This window comes from Haliotis rubra, unplaced genomic scaffold (assembly GCF_003918875.1).
Source record: "Haliotis rubra isolate DU_JTF1 unplaced genomic scaffold, ASM391887v1 Scf364, whole genome shotgun sequence".
NCBI classification, from domain to species: Eukaryota; Metazoa; Mollusca; class Gastropoda; order Lepetellida; family Haliotidae; genus Haliotis; species Haliotis rubra.
The window spans coordinates 903,789-924,045 of NW_025767040.1; the positions used below are offsets into that span (position 1 = coordinate 903,789).

General features: G+C 41.1%; 2 protein-coding genes across 8 annotated transcripts in view; one reads left to right on the top strand and one right to left on the bottom strand.

Annotated features, from left to right (window-relative positions):
* LOC124285595 (ubiquitin carboxyl-terminal hydrolase 15-like) overlaps nucleotides 1-6,473 on the top strand; it is a 33,965-nt gene extending 27,492 nt beyond the window's left edge. For 2 of the 4 annotated variants that reach the window (XM_046721851.1, XM_046721852.1), the window contains exons 18-22: nucleotides 211-329; nucleotides 1,008-1,157; nucleotides 1,325-1,428; nucleotides 2,004-2,091; nucleotides 2,327-6,473. In XM_046721851.1, the coding sequence (XP_046577807.1) occupies nucleotides 211-329; nucleotides 1,008-1,157; nucleotides 1,325-1,428; nucleotides 2,004-2,091; nucleotides 2,327-2,447 (582 nt within the window). In that variant the 3' untranslated portion in view covers nucleotides 2,448-6,473. Of the gene's footprint in view, nucleotides 1-210; nucleotides 330-1,007; nucleotides 1,158-1,324; nucleotides 1,429-2,003; nucleotides 2,093-2,326 lie in introns of all 4 variants that reach the window. The other 2 variants (XR_006900846.1, XM_046721850.1) reach the window with 2 other exon arrangements.
* A 1,839-nt stretch (nucleotides 6,474-8,312) lies between these two features.
* Nucleotides 8,313-20,257, bottom strand: part of LOC124285607 (battenin-like) — a 44,062-nt gene continuing 32,117 nt past the window's right edge. For all 4 annotated transcript variants that reach the window (XM_046721871.1, XM_046721869.1, XM_046721870.1 and 1 more), the window contains 7 exons: nucleotides 18,846-18,931; nucleotides 16,113-16,147; nucleotides 15,435-15,503; nucleotides 11,058-11,113; nucleotides 9,983-10,076; nucleotides 9,703-9,843; nucleotides 8,313-9,351 (listed from right to left, as the gene is read on the bottom strand). In XM_046721871.1, the coding sequence (XP_046577827.1) occupies nucleotides 9,223-9,351; nucleotides 9,703-9,843; nucleotides 9,983-10,076; nucleotides 11,058-11,113; nucleotides 15,435-15,503; nucleotides 16,113-16,147; nucleotides 18,846-18,931 (610 nt within the window). In that variant the 3' untranslated portion in view covers nucleotides 8,313-9,222. The remainder of the gene's footprint in view (nucleotides 9,352-9,702; nucleotides 9,844-9,982; nucleotides 10,077-11,057; nucleotides 11,114-15,434; nucleotides 15,504-16,112; nucleotides 16,148-18,845; nucleotides 18,932-20,257) is intronic.

The following is a 20,257-nucleotide window of genomic DNA, read 5'->3' on the forward strand; positions in this document are numbered from 1 at the left end:
AACTCTAGTTGTGGTGTTAAATGATGTGGAAACAAGTATAATATTCAGCTGATAAGGCTCAACAGTACCATGTTGATAGTGTCAAGTAGCAGATGGTGAAGAAATGTTAATGTCCCAAGCTCTGAGAGCGAAAATGGAAATTACTTTTGTTCCCTAGACTTAGCTTAAGGATGAAATGTACACATTTGATGAAGAGACTTGTTATTGCAGGATTTTGAGCAGCATGACACCATCCGGTACCGCAATGTGCCCAAGAGGCAGGCCATCCAGCTCAATGACTGCCTCAAGATCTTCACAGATGCAGAGAAACTCAGCGAACATGACCCATGGTTTGTGCACCACCAAATTGCTTAAAAAGTAGTACCACTACATGTATGTATGTATGTGTGTGTGTGTGTGTGTGTGTGTGTGTGTGTGTATGTATGTATGTATTTTTGTATGTATGTAATTCAGTATAGGGCCTCATAACTATCTGTAATCATTTTCTTTCGAGAGCATGACTCAAAAAATGTTCAATATTTTTCAACAAAAATTGTTAAGATATTTCAAACAGAACCTAAAGTTGTGTCTTTTGCTATTTACAGATTTTTATCATTTTCATTTTTCTCGGTTTCCCTGAAACATGTAAGACTTAGTCTCAAAAGGGAGGGGTGGGCTTTGTTTCCATAGCTTTTATTTTCTTTTTGAAAGACTTGGCAGATATATCAAACAGATCTTGAAGTGGTGCCTTTTGCTATTTACAGATTTTTGGTATTTATATTTTTCATGTTTTCCATGCAAATGATTTGGAGGTAGTCTGAAAGAAATACAGTTGGACTTTAAGTAACTGTCAGATGATTTGTTCTTTCCAATATGTGGGGGCCAGGGGAATTTGTCATCTTCTGATGACTCATGTTTATTTGGAAATGACAGACTCCCAGGATCTTGTATGTTATTCATAAGACACCATCGACCTACCATGTGTACATGTGTGAATCAATGACTAGAGTGACATCTGTGATGTGCAGGTACTGCCCGTCTTGTAAGCGCCACCAACAAGCCACGAAGAAGTTCGACCTGTGGTCACTGCCAAATATGCTCATCATCCACTTGAAGAGGTTCTCCTACAACAGATACTGGAGGGACAAGATTGATGCTCTCGTTGAGTTCCCCACAGAGTAAGTACTCCACACCTTCACATCCTCTCCCACAGCACGAACATCTGTATGTATGCAGTTTGTACAAAACACATTCATGTTTCATGTTACATGTTACAATTGCTAGGCTTTCTGAACCATCATGAATGAAGACCCTGTGATGGTAGCATCCTTGTTGACTGTTGCAGAGGTCTTGATTTACGGAAGTACATCATCAACCCAGACCATGGCCGTGCTGTGTACGACCTCATCTCTGTTTCCAACCACTATGGGGGACTTGGAGGAGGACACTGTGAGTATATAAAGAAGATATTGGTTCCATGTTGAGAATTACACAGATGCACATTTAGCTGACTCTTCTGAAGTGTTTGAAGGGAGCTTTCATGTACTGCTTCTTCAGCATATGGTATGCCATCTGAAAATGTTTTTGTCGTTCCGGCATATAGTCAATGCCTTGTCTGTCTGGTGACAGATATTTTAGTAGATATATCAAACAGAACCTAAAGTAGTACCTTTTGTTATTTACAGATTTTTTGGCATTTTTGTTTTTGAACTTTCCAATGGAAACAATTTGGACTTAGTCTCAAAAAGGGGTGGATTTCGTTTCCAGAGCACAACTTAAAACAAGTAGACATGACTTGATCTTCAGTGTATAGATACAGGCATACATGTATTGGAGTTTGTCTCTCCCGTAGCTGTTCTCCGACTGCTGGTGTTTTCTACACCCAGTGACATGGATCAACTGTTTGGCTAACCTGTAGTAGGACTATCTTGCCTTGGGCAGTAAGTGTAAGCAGTGTATGTTTCCAAGTGAGCTCCTGTTGACAGTGAATGTAAGTCATATCATCTGCTTCTATTTTACCTCAGACACGGCATTTGCGAAGAACAAGGAGGAGAATGAGTGGCATTATTTCGACGACTCCAGCGTGAGTCAGTCCAGTGAAGAGGCTGTTGTGTGGTAGGTAGCCTTGTAATCTCCACTGAGATGAAGGATGTTAGTCATTCTGTTCCCATTAGTCCATAACACAATATATATAATATAGTGTAAGATATCTCTGGCAATCAGTATTAGTTATACCCATTTTTAGATGATATGTAGTGAATGTGAGGTGTCCACATGGAACCAGCGATCCTGATCAAACAGAAATAATTGATGAGTCCACTATTTCATTCTGTGTGAATTCCTTCCAGACAAAAGCTGCGTATGTGTTGGTGTATCAGAAGCGAGAACAAAAAATGCCCCCGCCGCCTGTGCCTGCAAAAAACCAAATCAGCCACTGTGACTACAGCGTCTGCCAGCTCTGCAGCTGAGGCAGAGACATCGTGTTGCACCAATGGACTTGAATCTCCAGACAGTGCTCATTGCAATGATATTGAGATGGATACGTCGACATGATACCCTCCTGCATAGATGATCGTTACCAAATGAACGCACCTCCCTGGTACCACCCATCTCACCACGGATTCCTTCAACAAGTGTAGAGGAGACCAAAATACAGGGCAAGAAATAGATACAATGCTAGAGAAAGGTACCACAATTGTACAACACTGCTTCAGACAAGCTACATTTCTTTGGAAGTAAACCAAGATAGACTAGGAACAGTTGACAAGCTTCCACAAGGATATATACAGTAGAGAGATAGGTGACACTCCTAGCTGTGCAGGACCTTGTTCCAGGACAGGATGGTGTTGCCCGATGATAGCACCACATCATCTGAAACTATTGACAATATACGATCTGGATTCTAATGAAGATTTAGTGTTCAACAGATGTTTCCTTTGCCTCTGTGTGAGATATTTTAGCAAGTTAAGAATCTACTGGGATGTCAAGTGCTGTTCTGTGTCAAATACCACACTTCTTTCATGTAAGGGTCTCCATATAGGGCATCCAGTTGTTCTGTTATAGATGTCTGGTAGCGACCTTAGTGTCTCATAGGTTTGTTACACACACCGGAGCTAGAAGATGGAAATTGAGGCTCTTTATTTGAAGAAATATATCTCTACCTAAAATACCAATGTCAAACCAGACACTTTCAAATAGTGTTTCTGTTGCTTTTTGGCTTGCCCTTACTGAGAAGCAGTCATTAAGAAGTGTTAAATGTTTCAACTGCAACTCTTTAAACGGTCATTCTTTCTATTTGGGATACTGACTGATGTCTCAAGTGCATGATGCTTCCACGATGATCGTGGTGGCGGGTTGTCATTCATGTAGAACAGTACCCCCAAGGTCAAGGTCAACTGATGATCGACAAATGTACATAGCAAGTGTGTGAGTGACAGTGTCTCCAGATAACACGTGATATCGACAATGGTGCACAGGGCCTGGTGAAGATCTCTCCGGCGGCCGCTGTGATACTGTGCTGTATTTAAGCCGTAGATGTGTATATACATGTATAGGTGTCTCCCTGGTTAAATATCCTGTGTGAATGTCGAGAGTGGCAATTATTTATTGTTTCTTTGAACAACATTAATGTTTTTTATACAGTGGACTTTCCTATAACAGTGACAGTATGTGTCTTGTCGTGTTGGATATTTGTTGATTTCCCTAGCACTCTGATGAATTTTTTTTGTTAGAGTGCTAGCGATAACATATTTTCTTATTTGTACCTTCAAGATACCCATTCTCATGTGTCAGCACTTTCCTCTTGAGTAATTTTATAGTTGACTTGCCCTTCTCTTTTTGCTAATCATTAATTTGAAGTGGTAAAACTAGAGTAAGCATTTCTAAACGGGTCTTGCATGTTGCTGTTATTCAACATTGATATTTTTTCTAATGTAAATAAAAGATTCACATAACAAGCAAAAATTTGTAAAATGGTACCATTGTTTCTTTTAATAAATTAAATATTTTAGTTACAATAAATATTTAAAAACATGGAATATTTATCCAAATATTTGTGATTTTAACTCACAAGCCATTTATAACACATCATCTAGGACAATATGATTGTCTGTTCATCTCACTGTCTTGTATATTCTCGTCACCATGACGACACAGATTACCTTCATAATATTTTGTTATAATATAAACCCAATTATGTATGTATGTGTACTAAGTCTGTATGATGACAAAAACACTTCCTGTCAGTCTGCTAAACCACTATTTCACTAAAATGGAACACAGATACCGTGGTTACACAATTTTATGCTATATTTATTTTTCTATTTTTCAGTAATTTGCTTAACGTGATTTCCAAATGAGAAAGTTTGGTTTGATCACATTTCAAGATATTAAAGCATCAATATGTTTTGAAAGAAGTGTCTTAATCATGTTTAGAGATGTTTTTGAAGTTTTCATTCAAAGATAAGTTATGTATTCAGAGATATTGATATATTCGAGGAAATTGTTAAGTGTTCTGTTGAGAATCTAGTACTGGTTTTTCACTTGTTTTCACTTGTTTAGTACTTGTAGTGATCTGCGAGGACACATTATAGCCTAGTCAAGTGATGCTTGGCTTATCTAGCAGCTAAACTTTCCTAAATCAAGTCCAAGATGTGACGTTTATATTCCTGTGATGTGCTGGTCACTGGTCACATCAGTCATGACCTGTTAAGGTAGTACCATTGACAAAGAAGACAGCTCTGCTATACGACAGTGGTGATATAACTCGGAGTATAACTCGCTTACAGTATATATGCATGTTCAGTAAAAATAGCAAGTATATGACTGTACAGCTATTTAACAGTTTGAATGAATGTTCCATTATCCAGTCATGTTTGTAACTTTCTTGAGACGTAAATTGTAAAGAGATAGTAATACTTGCTTGCATAAACTATAAAGTGTTCGATGGTGCTATTGCCTTGTGAAGATAACCAGTGATATGCTGTTGTCCGGGCATGGAATCGTACTTCTCTATTTTAAATACAAAGTATCATTAAGGATTCAAAGTTCATGGTTGATATAGTGTTGAGAACAAATTATACTTTCAGTAAATGTTTAATATCTGGTGTAGCTGTTTGGTGACAATGTTTGTCCGTAATGGTGACACGTCGGTGAAAAAGTGGTCTCGCAGTTTTTCACTCACATGCGAAAATTTATCTACCATGCATACAGATGCAGTCCAATGTTTTCTGGTGTGTCATAAGTAGACATTACTTTTATAATCATATTTGATATTTTAGCTGACATTGCTTGGCTTTTAAAGTATAAATAACCAGGTATTCTTTGACTGAAGTTACTCAATAAATGTGCATGCTTAAGTCAATACAGAGAGTTAGATACGGACTGCCATGATTGATTAACTGATTGAACCTTTTGTGACAGTGTCATGGTGGAGATCTCAAGGAAAGGGTGGAATTAAGCCAGTACATCAGTGAACAAAAATTAACTTGCACATTCTCTAAATTACAGAATAAACCCAAGTATTTGTCAGCTGGTGTCTCGGGGTTTGTGTGAGTTATCTTGTTGCTCCTTCACCCTCAAGTGTTACAAGTGCTGTGTGATTTGAAATCCTTTACTGCTGTTCTTGAAGCATGTTTGTAGTGGGTGACACTCTAAAGTCTTGCCAGTAGTCAGGCCTCATTCGTGGCAGTAGGACATCACTCTACATAGCAGTCTGGTAATCAACCAGACAGTACATTGTTTGACAGGACGCTTGAACTACGCAAGGCAAGAAGGCATTTTACCAGATACTTTCTGCCATATTTGGAACCATCTTAATTGAACCTTTGTTTTGCAGGTGTTATCTTAACCTCTGAAATAGCAGTGTTAAGGTCTTGCTCCCCACAGACTTGTAATAAAATATTTCCCAAATAACTGGGTGTGACCACAGAAAAACTCCTACCATTGCTTCTGATGAGTGGAATAGGAGGCTTTCATGTGCCATTAGGAAACTTGTGTTCAATTTTTGTTCTGCAGATTGGTTCCTTTATTTTTTCAAATATTCAGTCATCAAACTTCACAGCATCAAACAAGCAGTGGGTAGGTATCTGGTGAAGTGCATGTGTGTCCTATTCAAGGCTATCTCACTGTTCCTCCATATGAAGAGTGGCCATTACTACTTAGAGTATATTAAAGTGGGAGCAGTACAACAGCTGATGACGATGTGTTTGTTTCAAGACATCCCGCCACTGTGATATGCTCTGAGGGCAAGACATGGTCCTTTAAATACAGACATGCTTGGTTCTCCATTAAGCATCATCCCACCAATGGTGTTTGAGTTACCATGGTCGATTTTGTGTGGGGGATAGATGAATACACCAAATTGTTTTTAAAACCAATGTGTGCATTGTGGAATTGTTGATAGCCTTGGACTGTTTCTATGGCAAATTTCACATGCAAATGTCAACTTATATCTCCATGTATGATTTCTAGAAATAATAAATCTGTTCTCTGTATTTTATTTTGGTTCTTTGTTATCAGATGGGAGGCAGCAAAACTTAGTGCTGCACTCAACAAGCAAATCCTAGTCCCCGCGTTTGTGAAAATATTTCTTTCATTTACAACCGAAATCCATACTTACCTTACTTTGAATTGCTGCTTGTATCTCACTTACGTAATGGCATGTTGGAGGTGGTTCAAATGTTAAACATTGACACCACTCTAAGGTTTTATTCCCCACGTGGCTGCAGTGATAGAAGTACCCACATCATGGTAGTACTGGACTGTTGAAGACACCCATGAGTATGCAGCGAAAACGTGATAGTTGTTACTTCTACACAGAACCCATTTCATAGTGATCTTGTGACCAGTTCTGGAAAACCATCATGAAATATGAGGTTGTTCATGAATCATGTGAAATATTTATTTTTATTTTGAAAACATGTACAGGAAATACAAAACCATGTGATCATATTCACTGAGGTAGATCTGCATCATTCTGTTCTGATGAACAATATTAAGAACACCATCGATAATGGAAGGCAGGCATTAATATCCCCGGCCAAACTCTGATTATTCAACAAGATATAAACTCTCTCACCCTTCTACTAGGATTTGTTAGACTCAGTATTGCAGTGTAACAAATAATACGGAGCCTATGTTTACTTAGACTGGCCTGACTGCAGTTTTACAGTAACTCCATCCAGTTTAACTATAGTGAGTGAGTGAGTTTTGTCTTGTGTCGCACTCAGCAGCATTCCAGCCATATGGCGGCGGTCTGTTGATAACCAAGTCTGTACCAGACATTCCAGTGATCAACAGCATGAATATCGATCTATGCAATTCGGATAGGATGACGTGTCGACCAAGTCAGCGAGCCTGACCACCCAATCCTGTTGGTCACCTCTTATGACTGACTGACTGACTGAGTTTGGTTTTACGCCGCTTTTAGCAATATTCCAGCAACATCACGGCGGGGGACACCAGAAATGGGCTTCACACATTGTGCCCATGTGGGGATTCGAACCCGGGTCTTCGGCGTGACGAGCCAACGCTTTAACCATTAGGCTACCCCACCGCCCGCCTCTTATGACAAGCATTGGTTACTGAAGATCAATTCTAACCCAGATCTTCACAGGTCCAGTTTAGCAATAAGCTGACATACTGCACTGGCCCAAATAACACAAACTGGACCAGAGCCTTAGCTGTTTCTAAAAGGACAAAGTATGTCTGTGATCAGCAAGTGTCAAACATACAATTCCATGTCCAAACATACTTGATTATAATTATATACTAATTATTCTGATTACAAAATCATGAATACAAATTAACACTTCTGAAACATAAAACATTGTTTATAAAATACATTTGTGATGCAAAAGAAGTCCATTCATATAAAAATAGACGTGGACATAAAGATAATCTACATACAAAGCATCAGTATGTATCAACAGAACACGACATCAAAAGTAATACAAGGAATGATGTGTAAAACTACAAAACAAAATGTACATATTCTGAGACGTTTTTGTTCTGTATTTTAGAACAATATAACAGAGAACCTTGTTCTAGACAAAATTCCTGAAGCTCGGCTTATCACAGAACTATAAAGACACCTGGGCATACGAGGGGTATCAAAAATTTCAAATTATCACCAAGACGTATTCAGGGTAGAAACTTTATTTTGATTACTTGTCCTTAAGACTTCTCTACATAATTACCATCCAGAGTGACACATTTCTTCCAACATTTCTTGACCTTTGTGCAGACCGCTTGAAAAGACACCCCTGATTTCAGGGGAAACCAACCCTCCACCTCTTCAATGACATTGGTATCGTTAAAACGGAGTCCACATCTTGGCTCAACTGTGAGGAACATATGACTGGTTTGAAAATGCCTTTTCCATCTCACAACAGTATCATAAGATGGACTATCTTCACCATAAACAGATTTCATCTCGTGAATCTGTCGGGCAGTGCAACCCTTCAAGTGCAAAAACTTGATAATGCTGTGTGCCTCAATTTTCTCCATACATGAGGTTACTCATGTTTTGGATCAACTAGCACAAGATTGAATAAAGTTATGTAAATAGTTTTTGGTTCATTAACTAGATAAGGATCACTGATGTTACCTTCAAATTTTCGTCATAATTTCTCAATAAATCCATGGCGATATTTAGAACATTTTGATATCCCTTCATATGAGCATAGAGGTGGATGTAGCATGGGATTTAGCACAGCAGCCATATCACTATTTTGTGTTTGTGTGAGTGCACCCCGACAGCTTTAGTGGAGTGTACACCATTTGTATAGAGAGGTTTGATGTTTTCACTTCAACACGAACATATTACTGTCAGGATGTCGTACAAGAACACATCCATACCGAAGTACACAAGTAATCCTGTTGACACTATCTAGCCTAAACAGTGTTTATGGTATATTTGGACTACACTGATCAGGGGTGTGACACAAACATATAGGGGATGGTTACAAGGAATAATACACATGTTCTAGGAGGAGGACTGGATGGTCTGGATATCTGGTGTGTGGCAAGTTAGTTTGGGACTTGCTCCAGATTAAACAGGATGATGTAGCTGGAGACGTGAAGATGGCGTCTGTTGCTGCTGCTGCTGCTGCTGCTGCTGCTGCTGCTCTACCACCACAAGCACATCATCTGATGCTGGCACCTGTCATCTTCAGCTTGAGATCATGTAGAATTATGTAGCTTGTGACGTGACGATGTTGGTGCTGCTATTGCTATGGTATATCACATCTTCAGGTTCAAGCTGCACAGTCTGTTGTGAGAGGGGATGGCAGCGGCCCCAGCTACAGCGATACCCACAGAGTCACCGACTGAGGCAACTCCCAGACTGAACTCTCGAACCTCTGGGGCGGTCTGGGGAAAGAAGCATCATCATCAGACAACAAGTGGGAGGAAGAGGACTCAGCACTAGCATACAGTATGTTAAACATAATGTGGACCTATCTCTCATACTTAGATGTAGTCTCCATCAAAGATTCACTGTGACAGACTTCTATTAAATTTATATTATTTTCTTTTTTTTATTATCCAAGCACACTGTTTGATCTTGGAGGAACACCCCAAGTATTGTCAGTAATACATATTCAACAAGCTACTGCTGTATCAGGCTAAACCACACTGCAGGTAGTGGAATGAGGGAATTCACATTAGAACACCTTTTGTGAAAAGATAAATATGACACAATATAATGAAAAGATAACCTACCTCTTTCCGCACCCTGTAGAAGGTGTTGACGTAGGCTGCACCACCCAGTAAACCCTCAAAGAACACGATGGCGATGATGATCCAGAAGTTGGGTATGTATCGATAAAATACTTGGGTCAGCAACACAGCGAGGTTGACAAACTACAAACATCAGTAAATGGTATCAGAGTTCATATGGTCATGACCACATGGAAACAATGTCATTGTGCCAAGCCCAATCATTTACAGGTAGATACTCACCTGTACCATGTCATAATACTGGAGCCAGGTACATTCTCACCTGTAGTATAGGCAGTATCCACAGCTTCCGTATCTCAAAACAGTTGACGGAGGAGCGTGATATCAGCACTCCCACCTGGTAGTCCACCTGGTACCTACAACATCATCAACAATGGATCACCTGCAGCTGGTGGGGAGGAACTCACTGATGAGGGCAAACATCAAGTATTGGACTAACATCATGTCAACATGTACCATCACAGTATTGTCAACATGTACCATCACAGTATTGTCAACATGTACCATCATAATGCTTTCAACACAAACCATCACAATATTGTCAACATGTACCATCACAACATTCTCAACATGTACCATCACAATGCTTTCAACACATACTATCATGTATTGTCATGTACAATGCCATCAGCACACATACCATCACAATATTGTCAACATGTACCATCACAATATTGTCAACATGTACCATCATAATGCTTTAAAGATACACCATCACAATATTGTCAACATGTACCATCACAATATTGTCAACATGTACCATCCCAATATTGTCAACATGTACATCACAATATTGTCAACATGTACCATCACAATATTGTCAACATATACCATCACAATATTGTCAACATGTACCATCACAATATTGTCAACATGTACCATCACAATATTGTCAACACATACCATCACAATATTGTCAACACACACCATCACAATATTGTTGACATGTACCATCACAATAACATGTTCACAATATTGTCAACATGTACCATCCCAATATTGTCAACATGTACCATCACAATATTGTCAACACCATCACAATATTGTCAACATGTACCATCACAATATTGTCGACATGTACCATCACAATATTGTTGACATGTACCATCACAATATTGTCAATATTGTCACATGTACCATCACAATATTGTCAACATGTACCATCACAATATTGTTGACATGTACCATCACAATATTGTCGACATGTACCATCACAATATCGTCAACACATACCATCATAATATTATTGTCAACATATACCATCACATCAAAACACTGCCATTATGTACCATAACAATATTGTCAACATATACCATCAGAATATTGTCGATACTTACCATCGATACTGTTCGGATTTGCTGAGCCAGATATCATTGAAGTACAAGAGTTCATGCTGAAACATGGGACAAACATATAGAAGCCGCCCTTGTCACATGTATTTGTATGAGAGTCCATTGTTGCCTTAGCATCTTCACCTCATCATGAATAACAGGGTGTAAAGGTAAGCTCAACCAGTGTGCAAAATAGTTTCCAGTCAAATTTAGTAGCCAGTCGGGCTAGCTATGCCTGAAAGAAACTAGCCCACAAAATATTTCACTAGCCCGTTTGAGTGTAGAAACTAAGCAGTACAAAATCACATGAACATGAACAGTCACTAGCCAGTCAGGCCAGTGACTGTGGAGATTTACTGGCCCGACTAGATTTTTACTAGCCACGGGCTAGTGGGCAAGTGGCAATTTTGCACATTGAGCTCAACCATCATAAAGTGAGGTTTAAGGCCACTTTGGACTGTATTCCAGTTACTACATGGTTTGTTACCTCACTGTAGAAGGAAGGGTGTGCATGAGGGAAGACGCATGTCTCAGAATGTTCACCAAAACAGGATTTACAGGTATGGTGCTGACAAACCAAGAAGAATAATCGAGGTGAACAAGAATTATCAGCTACAGGTGTAATCAAGGTGAGCCAGAATTATCAGCTACAGGTGTAATGGAGGTGTACCAGAATTATCAGCTACAGGTGTAATCAAGGTGAGCCAGAATTATCAGCTTCAGGTGTAATGGAGGTGAACCAGAATTATGGGCTACAGGTGTAATCGAGGTGAATCAGAATTATCAGCTACAGGTGTAATCGAGGTGAACCAGAATTATCGGCAACAGGTGTAATCAAAGTGAACCAGAATTATCAGCTACAGGTGTAATGGAGGTGTACCAGAATTATGGGCTACAGGTGTAATCGAGGTGAACCAGAATTATTGGCTACAGGTGTAATCGAGGTGAACCACAATTACCGGCTACAGGTGTAATCGAGGTGAACCAGAATCATGTGCTACAGGTGTAATGGAGGTGAACCAGAATTATCGGCTACAGGTGTAATCGAGGTGAACCACAATTATCGGCTACAGGTGTAATCGAGGTGAACCACAATTATGAGCTACAGGTGTAACCGAGGAGAACCAGATTTATCGGCTACAGGTGTAATTGAGGTGAACCAGAATTATCGGCTACTGGTGTAATCGAGGTGAACCACAATTATCGGCTACAGGTGTAATCAAGGTGAACCACAATTATGAGCTACAGGTGTAACCGAGGAGAACCAGAATTATCGGCTACAGGTGTAATGGAGGTGAACCAGAATTATTGGCTACAGGTGTAATCAAGGTGAACCAGAATTATTGGCTACTGGTGTAATCAAGGTGAACCACAATTAATGGCTACAGGTGTAATCAAGGTGAACCAGAATTATTGGCTACAGGTGTAATCAAGGTGAACCAGAATTATCGGCTACTGGTGTAATCGAGGTGAACCAGAATTATCGGCAACAGGTGTAATCAAAGTGAACCAGAATTATCAGCTACAGGTGTAATGGAGGTGTACCAGAATTATGGGCTACAGGTGTAATCGAGGTGAACCAGAATTATTGGCTACAGGTGTAATCGAGGTGAACCACAATTACCGGCTACAGGTGTAATGGAGGTGAACCAGAATCATGTGCTACAGGTGTAATGGAGGTGAACCAGAATTATCGGCTACAGGTGTAATCGAGGTGAACCACAATTATGAGCTACAGGTGTAACCGAGGAGAACCAGAATTATCGGCTACAGGTGTAATTGAGGTGAACCAGAATTATCGGCTACTGGTGTAATCGAGGTGAACCACAATTATCGGCTACAGGTGTAATCAAGGTGAACCACAATTATGGGCTACTGGTGTAACCGAGGAGAACCAGAATTATCGGCTACAGGTGTAATGGAGGTGAACCAGAATTATTGGCTACAGGTGTAATCAAGGTGAACCAGAATTATTGGCTACTGGTGTAATCAAGGTGAACCACAATTAATGGCTACAGGTGTAATCAAGGTGAACCAGAATTATTGGCTACAGGTGTAATCAAGGTGAACCAGAATTATCGGCTACTGGTGTAATCGAGGTGAACCAGAATTATTGGCTACAGGTGTAATCAAGGTGAACTAGAATTATCGGCTACAGGTGTAATCGAGGTGAACCAGAATTATCGGCTACAGGTGTAATCAAGGTGAACCAGAATTATCGGCTACAGGTGTAATCGAGGTGAACCAAGATTATCGGCTACAGGTGTAATCGAGGTGAACCAGAATTATTGGCTACAGGTGTAATCAAGGTGAACCAGAATTATCGGCAACAGGTGTAATCAAGGTGAACCAGAATTATCGGCTACAGGTGTAATCGAGGTGAACCAGAATTATTGGCTACTGGTGTAATCGAGGTGAACCAGAATTATGGCGACAGGTGTTATCGAGGAGAACCAGAATTATTGGCTACTGGTGTAATCGAGGTGACCCACAATTATTGGCTACAGGTGTAATCGAGGGGAACCAGAATTATTGGCTACAGGTGTAATCGAGGTGAACCACAATTAATGGCTACTGGTGTAATCTAGGTGAACCAGAATTATCGGCTACAGGTGTAATCAAGGTGAACCACAATTAATGGCTACTGGTGTAATCTAGGTGAACCAGAATTATCGGCTACAGGTGTAATCGAGTTGAACCAGAATTATCGGCTACTGGTGTAATCGAGATGAACCAGAATTATCGGCTACTGCTGTAATTGAGGTGAACCACAATTATTGGCTACTGGTGTAATCGAGGTGAACCAGAATTATGGGCTACTGGTGTAATCGAAGTGAACCAGAATTATGGGCTACTGGTGTAATCGAGGTGAACCAGAATTATCGGCTACTGGTGTAATCGAAGTGAACCAGAATTATCGGCTACTGCTGTAATCGAGGTGAACCAGAATTATCGGCTACTGGTGTAATCGAGATGAACCACAATTATCGGCTACTGGTGTAATCGAGGTGAACCATATAGTATATAGACTAAAACTGTGGCTTCTGAGACATGAAGCCACCTATGCTCCCCATGCAGCCATGTGGTTCCACAGTTTATGTCAATGATTGGAACAACCTGACACAACCAAAATACACATCACCAGTCTGTGGCCCCTATTCTGACCTCGCTATTGCCTGAACTCACTAAAATACACATCACCAGTCTGTGGCCCCTAGCCTGACCTCGCTATTGCCTGAACTCACTAAAATACACATCACCAGTCTGTGGCCCCTAGTCTGACCTCACTATTGCCTGAACTCACTAAAATACACATCACCAGTCTGTGGCCCCTAGCCTGACCTCGCGATTGCCTGAACTCACTAAAATACACATCACCAGTCTGGGGCCCCTAGCCTGACTTCGCGATTGCCTGAACTCACTAAAATACACATCACCAGTCTGGGGCCCCTAGCCTGACCTCGCTATTGCCTGAACTCACTAAAATACACATCACCAGTCTGGGGCCCCTAGCCTGACCTCGCTATTGCCTGAACTCACTAAAATACACATCACCAGTCTGTAGCCCCTAGCCTGAACTCGCTATTGCCTGAACTCACTAAAATACACATCACCAGTCTCGGGCCCCTAGCCTGACCTCGCTATTGCCTGAACTCACTAAAATACACATCACCAGTCTGTGGCCCCTAGCCTGACCTCGCTATTGCCTGAACTCACTAAAATACACATCACCAGTCTCGGGCCACTAGCCTGAACTCGCTATTGCCTGAACTCACTAAAATACACATCACCAGTCTGTGGCCACTAGCCTGAACTCGCTATTGCCTGAACTCACTAAAATACACATCACCAGTCTGGGGCCACTAGCCTGAACTCGCTATTGCCTGAACTCACTAAGATACACTTCACCAGTCTGGGGCCACTAGCCTGAACTGGCTATTGCCTGAACTCACTAAAATCAAGAAACTAGCCTGCACTTGTCCCACCCGGCTACTGTCTGAACTCATTCAACTCAGATGTAGCTACACCCATGAAGGTCTGGGTTAGAAGTGGTCTTCAGTAACCCATGCTTGTCGTCCTAGGCAACTAACGGGATCGGGTGGTCAGGTTCGCTGACTTGGTTGACACATGTCATCGTATCCCAATTGCGTAGATCGATGTTCTGGCTGTTGATTACTAGATTGTCTGGTCCAGAGTCAATTATTTACAGACTGCCGCCATATAGCTGGAATATTGCTGAGAGCAGCACTAAACAACAAACCAACAGTAACTAGTAACTAGCCTGAATTTGTCAGACCCAGCTGCTTGTCTAAACCTGCCCAACACGATCACCACCTTGAACCAGTCTGAACCCATCCAAACCAGTTGGTAGTCTGCACTCACCAGGCCCTGGTTGATGAAGTACTCAGCGAAGTAGACGAGAGCCAACGGTATTATGAACTTCAGTAGAGGCTGAAAACAAACAGGACACCTCTGTCATATCTCGTGTTGTACCAATCTCTATCTTGTTTGGATTTTGAACTCATCTTCCCACATTCATTTTCAAGATACAGGAAACAGATAAACTTGTTTCAATACTTTGTACAATTTGGATCCTGATTTTAGAAGCCAATAGGATCATTAGAAGCACCTTGTTATTGACCTGTTTCTGGATCTTCACACAGAGAGGTATTGTACCAGAGTAAAAATCTAATTTTAATGAGAAAGCTTTTGTAAACTGTTCATATAACAGGAGAAACTTCAAATGGAAATTCCAGTACGAAATGATATGAAGCTTGAACCAACACAATGAAAGATTACTTTCACAATAGTAGTTATTTAATGAAATTATTACATTACATTCATAAATAGAGTTAAAAAAAGGTATTTTACAAGTCAGTTTCATACCATCTGTATCTGAATGTGTACTGATCTGTGTCCGAACACTGCTTCTATTGCAGAACAAATTCACCTCTACTTAGAGAAAACTGTTACAGCTGCATGTAAAACAACGATTTAAATCAAATCACTTGTCCCTAGCTGTCAATACATGGAAACAAGTTTTGCAAATGGTATACTTACAATGATAAGCGCTGCTTTACCCTTTAAACTTATCACTGAAACAGAAAATATACACCTGGTGATTTTAGGTTTAGTTGACAATCAACCATAGTCGTCAGTGCAGTCTTAATATCAGGTTATCGGATCATGTGACCAAATCATGTCACTAGATCTTGACTAGATGTCATATGAAATGCATCTTTGATTATCTAGCATATTTAAATCTCTATTCTATCAGGGTAATATGATGGAACAACTCATCACCAATAGTCAGTTTGAGACTACTTCAATTGTGACAATGAAGAATCATACAGCCCATCAATCACATTGTCCATTGTACCCGTGAAGGTCCGGGTTAGAATATTGATCTTCAGTAACCCATGCTTGTCTACCTGTGAAGGTCCGGGTTAGAATATTGATCTTCAGTAACCCATGCTTGTCTACCTGTGAAGGTCCGGGTTAGAATATTGATCTTCAGTAACCCATGCTTGTCTACCCGTGAAGGTCCGGGTTAGAATATTGATCTTCAGTAACCCATGCTTGTCTCATTGACTTCAGTGAAGGTCCGGGTTAGAATATTGATCTTCAGTAACCCATGCTTGTCTACCCGTGAAGGTCCGGGTTAGAATATTGATCTTCAGTAACCCATGCTTGTCTACCCGTGAAGGTCCGGGTTAGAATATTGATCTTCAGTAACCCATGCTTGTCTACCCGTGAAGGTCCGGGTTAGAATATTGATCTTCAGTAACCCATGCTTGTCTACCTGTGAAGGTCCGGGTTAGAATATTGATCTTCAGTAACCCATGCTTGTCTACCTGTGAAGGTCCGGGTTAGAATATTGATCTTCAGTAACCCATGCTTGTCTACCGGGAAGGTCCGGGTTAGAATATTGATCTTCAGTAACCCATGCTTGTCGTGAAGGTCCGGGTTAGAATATTGATCTTCAGTAACCCATGCTTGTCTCCCCGGTGAAGGTCCATGCTTGGTTAGAATATTGATCTTCAGTAACCCATGCTTGTCTACCCGTGAAGGTCCGGGTTAGAATATTGAATCTTCAGTAACCCATGCTTGTCTACCCGTGAAGGTCCGGGTTAGAATATTGATCTTCAGTAACCCATGCTTGTCTACCCGGTTAGAATATTGGTCCGTAACCCATGCTTGTAAGAATATTGATCTTCAGTAACCCATGCTTGTCTACCATTGAAGGTCCGGGTTAGAATATTGATCTTCAGTAACCCATGAATATTGTCAGTAACCCATGCTTGTGTGAAGGTCCGGGTTAGAATATTGATCTTCAGTAACCCATGCTTGTCTAGGTCCCTTGTCTACGAAGGTCCATGGTTAGAATATTGATCTTCAGTAACCCATGCTTGTCTCAACCCGATCTTCAGTAACCCATGCTTGGAAGGTCCGGGTTAGAATATTGATCTTCAGTAACCCATGCTTGTCTACCCGTGAAGGTCCGGGTTAGAATATTGATCTTCAGTAACCCATGCTTGTCTACCCGCGTAGGTCCGGGTTAGAATATTGATCTTCAGTAACCCATGCTTGTCTACCCGTAGGTCCGGGTTAGAATATTGATCTTCAGTAACCCATGCTTGTCTACCCGTGTAGGTCCGGGTTAGAATATTGATCTTCAGTAACCCATGCTTGTCTACCCGTGAAGGTCCGGGTTAGAATATTGATCTTCAGTAACCCATGCTTGTCTACCCGTGAAGGTCCGGGTTAGAATATTGATCTTCAGTAACCCATGCTTGTCTACCCGTGAAGGTCCGGGTTAGAATATTGATCTTTAGTAACCCATGCTTGTCTCCCGTGAAGGTCCGGGTTAGAATATTGATCTTCAGTAACCCATGCTTGTCTCCCGTGAAGGTCCGGGTTAGAATATTGATCTTCAGTAACCCATGCTTGTCGTAAGAGGCAACTAACGGGATCGGGTGGTCAGGCTTGCTGACTGGGTTGACACATGTCATCGGTTCCCAATTGCGCACATCGATGCTCATGCTGTTGATCACTGGATTGTCTGGTCCAGACTCAATTATTTACAGACCGCCGCCATATAGCTGGACTGACTGACTGACTGAGTTTAGTTTTACGCCACTTTTAGCAATATTCCAGCAACATCAGGACTGGGGACACCAGAAATGGGCTTCACACATTGTGCCCATGTGGGGAATCGAAACCGGGTCTTCGGCATGACGAGCCTACGCTTTTACCACTAGGCTACCCCACCGCCCCCCATATAGCTGGAATATTGCTGAGTGCGGCGTAAAACTAAACTCACTCACTCACTCATTGTTCATTGGTGACCAAATATACTATCACCAGCCCTTGACTCAACACTTTGCATGTTGTCACAAACAGACTTTATGTAAAATAAAACTGTACCTCCCCTTGCCTGTACACAGGAACATATAAGTCAGCAAAATTAGTGAGAGAATCCTAAGAAAGTGATCGAGTAAGAGCAGGTGACATCAACAGTGTTGTGGCTGATGAATCCTGGGAATTATTCTAACACCATAGATACATGGTACACAGAATAATCATGGAGGCATGATGTAAAGCAATAAAAACCAGGCTTGCTACATTAAACTTAATTTACACCCTTTTTTTCCATTAATCTAATCATTAATGCCCACCATCTGTCACAGATAGAATTAATAAAACATTTGTACATGACACAAACAGATGGTTACATTTCACTATAGCATCTGTTCATGTCAATGACTTCAAGCTGCAGAAAGCCTTGTCTACCTGGCTGTGTGGTAATCAGCTGTTCAGTGCTGTTGCCCACCACAGATTCATCACTTGGCCTTGGCTTCTTCAGGACAAAAAAGTAACTGTAACACAAAGAAAGAACAAGTGAACTAAACGGGAAAGAAAAACTGTTGACATAGAGCAAACAATAAGTGTATGATTGAAGACTGAGAAGATGATGGCGCTATAAGTAATGGTGAAATATGCCAGGACAAAACTTTAGAAGCCTCTTCTGTTTCACTGATCAAGTCTCCGGTCTGATACTGTTTGCTTGAAGCGAATGTATTACAACATTAAGACTGAATCTGGAACTGGTTTTCTGCAACCATGAGGTGACTAATGGATTCAGGCTCCGGTTATGCATGTCACAGTACCCAACCTCCTTGGACTCACCTGATGAACATGATGTCAGACTTGGACTCACCTGATGAACATGATGTCAGACTTGGACTCACCTGATGAACATGATGACAGACTTGAACTCACCTTATAACAATGATGATAGACTTGGACTCACCTGACAAACAGGATGTCAGACTTGGATTCACCTGGTAAACATAATGATGGACTTGAACTCACCGGATGAATGTGATGATAGACTTGGACTCACCTGATGAACATGATGACAGGCTTGAACTCACCTGATGAACATGATGACAGACTTGAACTCACCTGATGAACATGTCAGACTTGGACTCACCTGATGAACATGATGTCAGACTTGGACTCAACTGATGAACATGATGACAGACTTGGACTCACCTTATAACAATGATGATAGACTTGGACTCACTTGATAAACAGGATGTCAGACTTGGACTCACCTGGTAAACATAATGACAGACTTGAACTCACCTGATGAACACAATGATAGACTTGGACTCACCTGGTAAACATCATGATGGACTTGAACTCACCGGATGAATGTGATGATGGATTTGAACTCACTGGATGAATGTGATGATGGACTTGAACTCACCTGATGAACATGATGACGGACTTGAACTCACCGGATGAACATGATGTCAGACTTGAACTCACCTGATGAACGTGATGATGGACTTGACCTCACCTGATGAACACAATGATAGACTTGGACTCACCTGGTAAACATCATGATGGACTTGGACTCACCTGATGAACATGATGACGGACTTGAACTCACCTGATGAACACAATGATAGACTTGGACTCACCTGGTAAACAGGGGCGGTGGGGTAGCCTAGTGGTTAAAGCGTTGGCTCGTCACTCCGAAGACCCGGGTTCGATTCCCCACATGGGCACAATGTTTTAAGCCCATTTCTGGTGTCCCCCGCCGTGATATTGCTGGAATATTGCTAAAAGCGGCGTAAAACTAAACTCAGTCAGTCAGTCACTTGATAAACATGATGACAGGCTTGAACTCACCT